Source organism: Mesocricetus auratus, unplaced genomic scaffold, assembly GCF_017639785.1.
Source record: "Mesocricetus auratus isolate SY011 unplaced genomic scaffold, BCM_Maur_2.0 Super-Scaffold_100019, whole genome shotgun sequence".
Classification (NCBI taxonomy): Eukaryota; Metazoa; Chordata; class Mammalia; order Rodentia; family Cricetidae; genus Mesocricetus; species Mesocricetus auratus.
Genome location: NW_024429200.1, coordinates 23,414,605 through 23,427,463, shown reverse-complemented (window position 1 = coordinate 23,427,463; position 12,859 = coordinate 23,414,605). Strand labels below are relative to the sequence as shown.

Sequence of the window (12,859 nt, the reverse complement as noted above, 5' to 3'; positions counted from 1 at the left end):
CCATGCCTTTTCCACTGCCATAGACAGTACCCTCTAATTGTGAGCCAAAATCGACTCTTCCTTAAATTGTTCTTGTGGCCTATGTGATCACTGCAAGGGAGATGTAAACTGCTTGCTGTAAAAGCATTCAAACTTCAGTTCTGATCCCAGCAGCCTTATGAAATCTAGGCAGTCTGACATGCATTGTAAGACAAGGGCTAGGGAGGCAAAGACTGGTAGACCTTGAATGCTCACTGGCCAGTCTGTCTAGCCAAAAAGGTGAGTTCCAGGTTCACCATCTCAAAAGAACAAGATTTACAGCATTAGCTGAAGGTACTATGTCTCAATCTCTGGACTCCACAAGTTCACACAGGGGCAAGTACACCTGCACACAGCATGCATACAGCACACACATGTATGCACAAACATGCGTAGTAATTATTACTATTACTATTATTAATATTATTATACAACCCAAAGCCTTAAACCTGAGATATAGTAATCTGTCTAAAATAAAATCTCAAGTCAACCACTGGCGGATGGTTCTGTGGTTTAAGACACTTGTTACCTAATCTAACAATCAGATTTCCATCCCTGGAACATACATCATGGGGGAAGAGAACCAAGACCCTCAGATTGTCCTCTGACCTCCATAGATGGGCCATGACATGCACATATAACATTAATAGATAAATACACAAAGGTGGTTAACCTCAAATCAAGAAAACAACTTCATGACCCATTGCTATTTGTGGGAAAAGACAGCACCACAGTGTTGCAGGAAGCAGAGATCCCACCTGCACATAGAGGAAGTTGTGCCTCTTAAAAGTGAGCTTAAATTTAGTGCTCACCATAGGCTAATGAGTTCCTACTTCATGTTCCGGAAAGATAAACCATCCAAGTCCTTTAGAGATGACAGTTTAATATACACAGTGCTCCAGAAATCAATGAGATACTTAGAAGGCTAAACAGGAACATCCTTTACTTATGGAAAACAGGATAAAATAATGTTAAAATTAATCATCTTGCATTGTTCTGAATGAGAATAGAGTGACCTATCCTATCACCATCAATGGTGATACAGACTCTTTCCCCTGTTGTTTCTAAGAGCCAGATATTCCCACACAAAACATAATTCTCAAATATCTTGTGCATGATATTTTTGGGGAAAGGGAGATTCCTTTTGAAACAGACAAAGTATTAAGCTGGCACCAATTATAAACATGTTACTGTGTCTTAATATTAAAGCAGAAATTCCTGGCTCACTGATGCAAAACTTACTTTTCTTGGGACAGGGAGAAAAAGACAAGTGGCATGTAAGAAAAAAGAAAGAGGGGAAACTTTCATTAAGTATCTGGCAACATTTCCCAAGTGTGGTAACTGAATAACTTTAATGGCCCACACTTTTTATCTGCTCCTTTAAACTTCAGGCAGGGGCAGAGCCTAGTAGTATATTGTCAGGAGATGGGGTATGGTTGGAGGGAAAAGGTAAAGTGAGGAAAAGAGGAAAGGGTGTGAGGGGAAAAAGTGGAGAGCTGTTTGAATGATTCTTTATTCAAAGTACACTGTGCCATGAAGAGTTCAGCTCAAACAGGAAGAAAAATGGTATCTCCAAATTTCTCAAGCTTTGTCCCTGTGACAGTAAAAACCTCACCATCAGATGCCTCACTGTTCTTCTATCAAGGAAACGTATTCCTCAATTAAAGTCACATAAAACTTGAAGAAATTATTCAATGGGTGGAATTTACCCAAGTTCTCTAATTTTTATGGTCTTAAGATTCAATATAAAGAATCAAGACATCCTCTAATCCATGGCTTTCCAGATATACTCATCTAAACAAGCCATGCCTTCCTGAAGAGAATGCAGGAGGTCTGGCAAACAGACGAGATTTGGAAGTTGCTTTGTGGGAGGTATCCTGATGGAATTGCATATCCCTACCTGCCTAGCCAATACTGCATTGGAATTTTGATAACTGATTATTTTGAAAATGTTAAAAAATAAACAAAATCACTAAGCTTAACTTTCTTCCTTTCTTTCTTTTTTTCCTCAAGACAGGGTTTCTCTGTGTAGCCTTGGCTGTCCTGGAAGTTACTCTGCAGACCAGGCTGACCTTGCAATCACAGAGATCTGCCTGCCTCTGCCTCCCAGTGCTGGGATTAAAGGTGTGCACCACCACTGCCCAGCTCCGAGATTAACTTTTTTTATATTTGTATATGCAAATTTATGTTGGACTTAGTTGTTGATAGACACAAGGCTGTTTCACAATAAAGAGCCAGAGTTTCTGATAAGTTACTAATGTAATTTCAAACTTTGTCTTAACCATGGGCTTACTAATATTCAGTGAGGCCTCCATTTTTCTCATTCATGTGGCATTATTCAATAGTATCAAAATCAGAGACTCTCATATCCAGGGAAGGTGGGGAAGGGTGACTTGGGTCCTCAGGGGACATTTGGCAATGTTTGGAAACATTTGGGGTTGTCATGTCTCGGCAACTTTATCTACAGCCAGTGGGTCAGAAGCCAGGGATATTGCTAAACATTATACAGTTCACAGGACAAGCCCTCATAGCACAGGATGATCTGGCAGAATAGGCCAATAACGTGGAGATTGAGCAAGCCTCCTTTACCCCAAGTGCTTTAATTATCATGAAATTCTTCTCTCCATGAATAACCAACATTTAATGCTGTATGTGAGCAATTCAGGGCACTGGAAGATGTGTGTGTGTGATTTGAGAAGAAAACTGATGAGGAAAACTGATTATTCATATGCATTTTTCACAAACACATTAAAATAAGCCAGAAAAGAACTTCTGTCTTAGACAGTGTGATAAAAAATGAAGAAACAAAATTCTAACTCACAAATACTAATCTATGATCAAGTTGCGCTCTCCTGTTATTTTAATATGCCATTTAAAATGTCATCTTATTAGAATCCATGGCATGTGATTGCCAGAAAATGAAAGCACCAGTATGGATTTAATATGAAATTTTATGCCCCTTTCCTTACAGCGAATAGGTTTCTGAGGCTCATTGGAGGGTAATCTGGAAGATATGATTGCGAACTCGGCAATTTAACTCTGATGCATCTCCTTTGCTTTCTTCTTCCTTGGAAAATCAAGGTTAGCACAAATAGGACCATTTTTGCTATGGGAATCATGCTGGTTTAATTCCCCTGAGGGAATGGTAACTGCCACAGTCTAAGAATATTATAGTAGGGTATGCAATAATCATTTTTAGAGCAATGCTTTTAAAACCTTGAACTAAAATAGTGAAATGGGCAAGAATGTCATTAAAATAAGAGTGCCATCCAGTTCCAACAAGTGGTAGAGGGATATATTCAATAAGTCAACATATGAGCCTTCTTTTAAATTCTATATGGCACACACTGTGTTTAGTTTCAGCTTCAGAACCTCTTTTTTTAAAAAAGTAAATACCTATAATTTTACAAATGAATCTGTAACTGAAGCTGTCTGATAAAAGGCAAATTGGTCTCACTTTTTAATAGCCTCCCATCTCTACTGCCTGAAAAATTCATCAGCTATTTGCAATGGTTCTGTCACTTGCCCTAATAACTGTACTAGGCTGTAAAGGTACTCCAAAGACTTGGAAGGGATGAAGGCCCAACGTCAGATGTTCAGCCACCACCCAGACTGCATCCATGTGGGTTTCTTCTTTTCATAAACAATCTTACATTTCTGAGGAAATGTAAGCCTTACAAAAGATTAATTGGATGTAAACTACCTCTTCCATATCCTGATACTCAACATGATGGCTTCCCCTGCCTTCTGGAGGCAGCATCTAGACCAGTGGTTCTCAACCTTCCTAAAGCTGCCACCCTTTAACACAGTTTCTCGTGTTGTGGTGAGCCCACAACCATGAAATTGCTTTTGCTGCTAGGTCATAACTGTAATTTGCTACTGTAATGAATCATAATGTAAATATCTGTGCTTTCCAATGGTCTTAGGAGACAACTGACTGGTTAAGAGCCACCGATCTAGACCTTATCTGATTCTCAGAAAGTCAACCTGTTCGAATGAATACAGGAGAGTGAAGTACCGAAAAATCATTAAGTGTAAGGCCTATGCCATCCCTTTGAATACAAAAGAACTTAAACAAAGCCAGGAAGGATAAGTATAAATGCAGGGATAGCCAGAGGTTTGAGTAAAAGGACTACGTGAGGAGAGGAGGAACCGCCAAGTCCTGGAATTCAACCCTGTGACTCTCTGCACTGCTGCCAAGCTTCTACCCACACATAGCAAACGACACACATTTTATTTTAGCTTCAAAATGTCCCCCATTCAGCTCCAGTTTTTTATTGCTCTTGTTTGTTCGTTTTGTTTTTGAACCTTTTTATTATTCCCAGTATAGAGTTCTCTTTTCCAAAGAACTCCTCAAATCCAGTTCCTATAGCGAATCTGGTTCTAAACCCTACTGTACCTGATGGCAATGCTTACTCTTTGGTACTGTCTTTTGGGCCCTGGGCAAGCTGCAAGCATCATTCTAAATCTATATTCACTAAATTCCTGTTTCCCAAAAGCAACCAGTAAACTTTATACCGACTCGTCCCTTCTGAAATTCTTGAGAGAATCATCAGCTGGCTACCACGACATAGTTTTATGCTTCTGTTTACGCTGCTCCAAAGAGGGTATTGCAGATCTGACTGCCTGTTAGTGATTCCAGAAATCTTTGAACCAAATCCCGACTCAAGGGAAATCAAGACTTAGTTGTAGTTTGGAGGGAAAAGAGCAGACCTCTCCTTTAGGCATGACGCTGCAAACTCCTAGAACAAAAGTCTCACATTCCCAACCGTGGGAAAACTGAAGGGCTGGTGTGAATCTGTCACCTGTCCATCAGTAGGCTTGGCTCCCGCCTCACTACGCAGCAGCAATGCAGATTGGATGCCTATTTCGAGTTAGGGACCAAGTAAAAGTTTTGCATGAATTAACATCTTATTCTCTCAAGATAACTCTGAGGAGCAGGTGCCAAAGACATTGAACGAACCAGGAGATGAATGCAGATTTTCCTATCCCTCACCCCCAAGTGCCTCGAGACCACCCTCAAGTTTACACATCTCCCTGGCCAATCTCCTGCCTTTAAGCACCTAGGTCTGAACTGCTAGCCAAGTGTCCCGGGAGGCCCTTTTTGCCCAGCTCCACAGAGCTGGGAGGTGACTCATGGAGCTGTCACTCTGCTCTCCTTCGGGCTCTGGCAAGGAACTGGAGAGGTGCCCTCCCACCCCGCAGGCCCGGCGGGGCGGGGCGGGGCTCGGCCAGGCAGCCAAGGCCGGGAGCGGGAACCGGCAGCGGGAAGCGGCCACCGCCCGGGCAGCACGACCTAGGCCAGGCGAGGCGAGCGGGGCGGGGCGGGGCGCCACGGGAAGGGTTGGCCGCGCAGCCCCGGGACCGACCGACCCGAGCCACTCTCGCAGTGCCAGCCACGATGGGGCTGGAGACAGAAAAGAGCGACGTACAGCTGTTCATGGCCGACGACACCTACAGCCACCACAGTGGTGTCGATTACGCAGATCCGGAGAAGTATGTGGACTCAAGTCATGACCGGGATCCTCATCGGCTCAACTCGCATCTGAAGGTGAGTTCCAGGCCGGCTGTCATTTAGGCTGCTGTGGGTCCTTGGCTCTCTGCAGGAGGATGCCCCTTTAACTCCTCCCTAACAGTGGCCACTGGTCCTATTGGCACCCTGTCGGCCCGGACACACAACTCTCAGGCTCCCTGCACAACCAGGAATGTTTGTCACAATTCCTGTGTACCCACCGCCACCCTAAGAAAAGCTGGGGATACTCTAGCTGCAAACTTCCCTGCTTATACTGCCTCTGCTCTCGCCCGTGCCTCCTCCCCCGCCCCCAGACAGGTTGGGTGACAGCATGGGTCCCTGTGTCTTGTCTCTGCAGCTAGGCTTCGAGGATCTGATTGCAGAACCGGAGACTACACACTCCTTTGACAAAGTGTGGATCTGCAGCCATGCCCTCTTTGAAATCAGCAAATACGTGATCTACAAGTTCCTGACGGTGTTTCTGGCCATCCCCTTGGCCTTTGTTACAGGAATCCTGTTTGCTACCCTCAGCTGTCTGCACATCTGGTGAGAGGGGACACAAGGGGCGGATCTGCCTTCTGAAGCATACAGATAGTTTTGCCACCTGCCCCCAGGCCCATTAGCTCTAGAGAATGCTTGCATTCGCTCCCAAGCAGTAGCAAGACTCCAGAAAGCTTGAAGGGCAGCAGCGTGCTTTCTTTAGAATAATAGTCCTTTAGAATAATGGCTGAGAGTTTAAACAGAAGGAAGCGAGGGCCTCTTTCCTGGGTGTGATTTTTCCTCCCATGCAGAAGGCTGAGCTGAGTGCGGAGGTGGGGGCTTCCTGCCACCGGCTGCTCTCTCAAGGCCCTGTTGTGACTTGTGCCTGTGGTTCTGGGCAGGTCTTTCTTTCGTTGCCTTTTATTCAGTCACCAAGTGCTTGGGTAAAACAAGAAACAAGTGTGATCTCAGAGCAGAACACCACTGTCGGTCTGACCAAACAAGATTGGCAAGCTTTGGTAAACAGCTACGGCCAGGGCCACTCAAGTTTTACTATTGATGAACGGTTATAATGAAACCAGGGGAGATGGGAGGTGCTTACAATAATGGTGTTGCACACCTAACGTGGATGAATGAAAACTCAAGGAAATGCAACAGTGAAATAAGGCCATTACGTGATCACTTTGGTATCACAAATGAGTATGACATCTAGTTACAAGAAAAAGAAATATGGAAACCCAACGAACATTGGTGGGATGTTTGTGAGTAATATTATCCACATTCAAAATGCATAATAAATTTTATAGAGCATTTTTAAGCACTGAAACTCTTCTTAAGGGAAACAGCGTGTTCCTTCAAGACATGCTTTTATGCTAAAAGTTAATCACTTTATTCATAGAATCATCCACAGTGTCACAATAGTTCTCAGGTTGGCTCCTCAAGGTGGTCCTGTAACATATGTAACCACAGATGCCACCATACAGTTCTTCATGTTATATGGCATTGCCACACCGCTATATATTCTGTGTTCACTATTAAGAGCTATCAAATCCATTACTTCCTTCAGTCTCTAACTAAATTTAGCTACTGTTAGCTAGCTAGTTCTGCACACTCAGTCTATTAGGTGCTCAGTCTTGCTGGGCAAGTACACAAAATTTTCTTCAGCCTCCACATTGCCTGGGAAGAGGATTCAGATATAGATTTGCATGGTGAGAAAGCATCATTGAATTCTAATGGAGAAATTGGAAAACGGGGGTTACTTTGTGAGGGAACGAAATCTGAAAGAAAAGTCTTGTAAAAGATAAACATAAATTGAGAGGGCCAAAGGATAAACAAAGAACACCAATTTAATCACTTGAGGTTGTAAGCAGTCATGTTGAAAGTGCCAAAAGATTGCCAGAAAGAGAAACCCTCTGCCTTTATGCATGTGCAGATCCACAAGCCAGATGTACAGTTGTCTCATGTCTGACATTCCCACGCACATGATATTTCACTTGTCTAAATCAACACATGCAATTGGATGTTCCTCATTAACTAAACCGCCAATGGGACCTCTAAGTCAATTCTTCTTCCACTTTCAAAATTGTGAAAAGAAAAAACAAAGGCTCCATCACGTATTATGATATGCTGGCTTTGATGCCCTTTGGGAGTGTGGAGTGCAGATTTATTGACCATGCTAGTCTCCTGTGGAAGAATTGGGAGAAAGGGAATTTTTCATTTGCCAAATGGTGGAAAGATGTTAACAGTACTACAATGGCCCAAATGATGCTTCTCTCCACCTGGCTCTCCCAAGAGTGGGAGGAATCTTGGGTTTGGCTTCCACTGGTGAATCATCAGCTCCCCTTCCCTTTCAGCCACATGATACGTATTATTTAACTTCAGCTTGTTTTTCAAACTGCATTCATGTGGGACATTAATATTTAACTACCACATAGTTGTCGTCAGGTAGCTATGAATCTATGCTTAACTGTTACTTTGTGCATTGATGAGACAGCTTGCTTTATCATTAATGGATTACATCCCCCTGACAGACAAGCCGGATCAATGGGATGCTTTATTGAAGAGTAGACTTGTGTGAGCAAGTTTGGGGTTTGCTTTCTTTCTTTCCTTGTTTCTTTCTTTTTTCAGTTGTTTATTTTATATTTTATATTTTTTAAACAAGGGATTGCTCATTGTTTAGCCAAAGTTGAGAATATTTTAAAGAAGCTTTTAACCAAGTCACAATATCACCAGGCATCTGGTTTTAGATTTGTGTTTTGATTGTGGTTATTATTTAGGGGGCATTTGGTTGGTGGTTTATTAATTGTCTTGTTTGGTTGTGAGCACACAACTCGCCATGTTTCCCAGGTTGGTTTTGAACTCCTGGACACAAGGAATTCTCATGCCTTAGCCTCTCTAGTATCTGGAACTACAACTATATACCACCACAGTTGGATTCTTTGCCCAAATAAATAACAAAAAGTAAAATATAAACGTCTAGTTATATTGGACCTTCAGCCAAATGTTCAGGTCTTTAGGATTTGTGAGATGATTATGTTTGGTACTTTGGCAAATAAGCTCACTGTAAATAAGTGCATCATAACCAAAGAAATATGACTGGGGCATCTATACTCTTATTTTCCTGGAATACGATGCAAATAGACCTCCAGTTGCTGTAAATCCAGTGCTCAGAGATTCATTCTAGTTGTTTTCAGTACAGCACATTGCTGTGACAACACAGCCTTTAAGACACTGTTATATAAAGACAAATAACAATCCTTAACCTCAGGCTGCTTATCCAAAGGCAACATACAGAATCTGTAGGTTAAAGAGTTTGCATGAGTAGCGTTTAGTTGACTATGCTCAGCCATTTGTCATTTATAATCAGTCTAAACTGGGTGCAGTTTTAGAAGAGAAATGATTCACAATGTTGAGAATGTAACTCAAATTCTATATCCAAGGGTTATTGAGCTCCCTGACACAGAGAGGGAACAATTTAAAGAAAATAAAATGTGTTCATAATACCCAATGAGCTGAAATCTTTAAACATAGGCAGCCGGACTTTGTTGAATGAAAAATATTTAAATGCCTTTTAGAGCCCAGAGATACAAGGACTGTGAAGATAGAAAAGGATTAGCCTAAGGAAGAGTGGAGAGCACAATTCATTCAAAGTGAAGTGGATTTGATCAACAAACACTAGGTTAATTTTTCATTATCTATTCTAATTTCAATATGGGTCTGTCAATTTTTATTTGTTATATGACAGTACCATGTGGACATCTCAGAGACTTGCAATAAAAGTTAGCCCAGATAACTGGCTCTGTAATATCTCCGGTCTCTTTAGTTTGTGGTAGTGTGCAGAAGTGACATTGAGTGAGAGGCATGTGGGACAGGAAATGACTCGACTTTCAGTCAGCTGTTTAGTTCAAAAGCACCCCTAAGTTTCATATACAATTGTTTCAAATATTTAGTAGTTGCAACAAAACCATAAATATAGTTTATGTAGATGGTCAGTATGAATAATTCAGCGTTCTAAAAATATATCCAACAAACACACTGATCCTTTGGCTTGAATGCAATAGGTATTTAGTGAAGTCACATTTTAAGAACAAACCAAGAAAATCAACCTCATGCTCCACCCTCCACCTGGGGAATAGTAAAGGCTCCACTAAGACTTCCCCAGAGCCCAAAACTCACAATACTTTTATGCTCACAGGCAGTACTGTTCACAGGAAGTTCTCCTGGGCAATATAAGAATAGTAAGCTATCTTGAGAAAAAGTACACAAAAGTGTGGGAATGCACCTTTTTGAACTACACCACACAGCCCTTACTAGCAAGTGCAATTCCTATAAAAATAATACTATGAAGCAGTTAAAGACTTAAATGATGATGACAGTGTGAAGCTGGCAGAATATTAAATGCGTTTCCATTCAAATCTGAATGGAAGATGAAGCTCAGGATATATTCCAGAAGGAAAGACAGAGATTTAAGTACCATGCCTTTTGATACATTTGAAAATGAAGAGGTTTGTTTCAGTACATTAGAAGCACAGCCAGGAGGCTCCCACCCAGCCTGGCTAAGAGGAGAGGTAAGGAGAGGCCACAGGAAAGGCAGGCAGGAAGTAGATTCTCAGAGAAACAGGAAGTGCTACCAGGTTGATGTTTAAAAGCAGAGGTCTGGCAGAGAAATCAACTGGTTTATTTATTTTTGTTTCATCGTTTCCACTAGCATTCAACCAGCAGAAAGAATATTAACATTTATCATCTGTGTGCCCGTTTATTTTTTAAACAGCTTACCCCTTGCACTTCTTATCACTCTGGCCATTGTCCTTTTATTTATTTTGAACTGTTGAACCATATTAAAGTAAGTTAAGTCATTATAATGTTTGTTCGTGTGTGTGTGTGTGTGTGTGTGTGTGTGTGTGTGTGTGTGTGTGTGTCAGTCCCCTTGGTAACACTAATTGTTAGTGATAACACTAACAATGCTTTTGTTTCCCTTTTCCCCATTCCAGGATCTTAATGCCTTTTGTGAAGACCTGCCTAATGGTCCTGCCTTCCGTGCAGACCATATGGAAAAGTGTGACAGATGTTGTCATTGGCCCATTGTGTACGAGTGTAGGACGCTGTTTCTCATCTGTGAGCATGCAGCTGAGCCACGACTGACAACTGAGAGCCCAGGCCCAGATAACTGGACACTGTACCACTTGTTGATGTAACACTGAAGTACTGCCATGCTCTTTATTTCCCAATTATTATAATCAAGAAGACTGTCAAGATGGGAGCCATGTTCATAAGTGTTCAATGACAGATCGTAACAAATAATGATTTCCCCACTAACAGCCCAGGGTTTCACATCTAATTTTATAACAAGTGTTGGCAACACTCAATGAACGAACAGATAGGTTTTGCTTTAATAGAAAACATGCATTTGTAGTGATGAGTTGATAATGGTCAAGGGGCAATTTCCTCAGATACTACAGTAATTTTGTGCATAACTTCTCATAAAAGTATGGGGTTTCTTATTTTCTTTTACTCTAGGAGTAATGCTTTTCAGATTACTTTTACAGATAGCGTCATAAGGCTAGAGAGGTAATATATACAAACATTCTAGAAACTCCATCCAGTAACAAATGAATATACTTATGATAATAACTATAAAATATAAGACAAATGTGAAACTGTGTCCCTCTTAGTTATTATTAGCCTGCAATCATATTTAACAAAATGTTTATTTCATTTTCTGTATATTTTGTACCTGATGCAAGTGTTCCTCTAATCCAAGTGCTTTGTAATGTTTTTATTACATTTATCATCTTATTGATTTGATATATAAATTAAGCATGGATTCCACAGTGTAACTTTCTATGTAAGATTAGGCTGTCACATATGAGGACTTTTGCAGCTTCTTTGGAACTGCCTAGGTTTCCTCTCCAACTTTCCCAGCAAATGTTTTACGACTGGGGTTTATCTGACTATGACTGTAAGACATGTATTTGCTTTTATTTACTGGATTATTTTTTTCTCCCATAGAGTTAGAAGCTTAATTTGTATTCTACATTCCTATGAATGATTCAATTACATTCAAGTAATTCTGGTGCTAGTTAATAATATTTTTATAACAAACTAACATCTAAGTACAATTTTTACTACAGTGGCTCACGTAGAGAAACATAGGAAAATTAACAGTTGTGAGGATTTTTAATACTAAAACACAAATTAAAAGCTAACAGTTACAAATCTTCAAGATGTTCTCTGGTATGAATTTTTTGACTGATAAAACATTATCCTATGCTTTTTCAGTTATAGAGCCCTAATTTAACATATACTCACTATGGTCTTTAAAAAATTGACATGTAAACAGTTTTTACAATATAACTACTATAATTTTTCAAATTCTAGAATTATTATCAAAACCTTAATTATCATTTGCTTAAATATCATCAAGGGTGTAAAATCTTCATTCAATGAAAATTAAGAAAAAATTTTCAGTATTTCCAATTCTGGTCAGTGTTATGCGTGGGTGACTGAATTGGAACTCTATTGCAAACCAGATCAAAAGATCATGTCAAGAAACTAAGTTGTAAAGCTCATACATTTTTGAAGGTAGACACAAAAGGAACATTTCAAACTGTCCTCAGAAGAGAGGTCATAGCCTGGTGATAGCCACAGTGTTGCCACTAACATGACTATGGAGATTGAATTGTGCTACTTTCGAAGGTCAGTCTCATGGCTTTATATTATTTTTTGTAATTTGAGATTTAAACACTTGGATATATAGTTTAGTCAAAAGAATTAATAATAAAATGTAAGCTTCAACCTTTTAAAAATGCTGACAGATTTTAAAGACAATTATGTATAATTATATGTCAAAACCTTTAATTTCTAATATATATGAATTCCTTTTTTGAATAGTAGTGATTATTTTCAAGTGAATGTTTATTGAAACTTTTCATGAATCATTTTGCATCAAAAAACTCAAATTATGGATAAAGCTAATTAAAGTTAAATATGCACATATGTTGGTCTTTTATCTGGGGCAGTTGGAATTCAGAGGCAAAAAAATAATTCCTCATTATCTAGAATAAATATCTAAAAAACAGTAAATGAGTTCATTTATTTTATTATATTTTATCTTTCTGCTGCATACTCCACACACCTGGAACTGAAGAGTGAGAACCATTTCAAATCCCGTTCAACTTATTAAGACCTCCAATAACAAGAACATGAGTTATTGTTCCAAGATGAGTCTGTTGGGAGGAGGCGATCAGTCAATGGTTAAAGAACTTGCCATGTAAGCCTAGTGACTAGAATCAGGATCCCCGGAAGCCACAGAGAAGTCAGATAGGCTTGGCAGTCCATCTTTAGCTCCAT

General features: G+C 40.2%; 1 protein-coding gene across 2 annotated transcripts; it reads left to right on the top strand.

Moving 5' to 3' along the window:
• Positions 1 to 5,215: 5,215 nt before the first annotated feature.
• Positions 5,216 to 12,587, top strand: Cav2 (caveolin 2). Of its 2 annotated transcripts, XM_005080936.4 has the most exons (3): positions 5,259 to 5,569; positions 5,889 to 6,076; positions 10,501 to 12,587. In XM_005080936.4, exons 1-3 carry the CDS (start codon positions 5,420 to 5,422, stop codon positions 10,649 to 10,651), a joined length of 489 nt encoding a protein of 162 aa, XP_005080993.2. In that variant the 5' UTR covers positions 5,259 to 5,419; the 3' UTR covers positions 10,652 to 12,587. The 2 variants fall into 2 exon arrangements, with proteins under 2 accessions (XP_012976599.1, XP_005080993.2); XM_013121145.3 differs by lacking the exon at positions 5,889 to 6,076 and having other exon boundaries at positions 5,216 to 5,569.
• Positions 12,588 to 12,859: the final 272 nt, after the last annotated feature.

Excerpts from the sequence above, each read along its gene's own strand:
- Cav2 (XM_005080936.4), top strand. The coding sequence starts at position 5,420 with ATGGGGCTGGAGACAGAAAAGAGCGACGTACAGCTGTTCATGGCCGAC. Across the intron at positions 5,570-5,888 it reads GGCTCAACTCGCATCTGAAG|CTAGGCTTCGAGGATCTGAT; the intron begins GTGAGTTCCAGG and ends TTGTCTCTGCAG. Across the intron at positions 6,077-10,500 it reads CTCAGCTGTCTGCACATCTG|GATCTTAATGCCTTTTGTGA; the intron begins GTGAGAGGGGAC and ends TCCCCATTCCAG.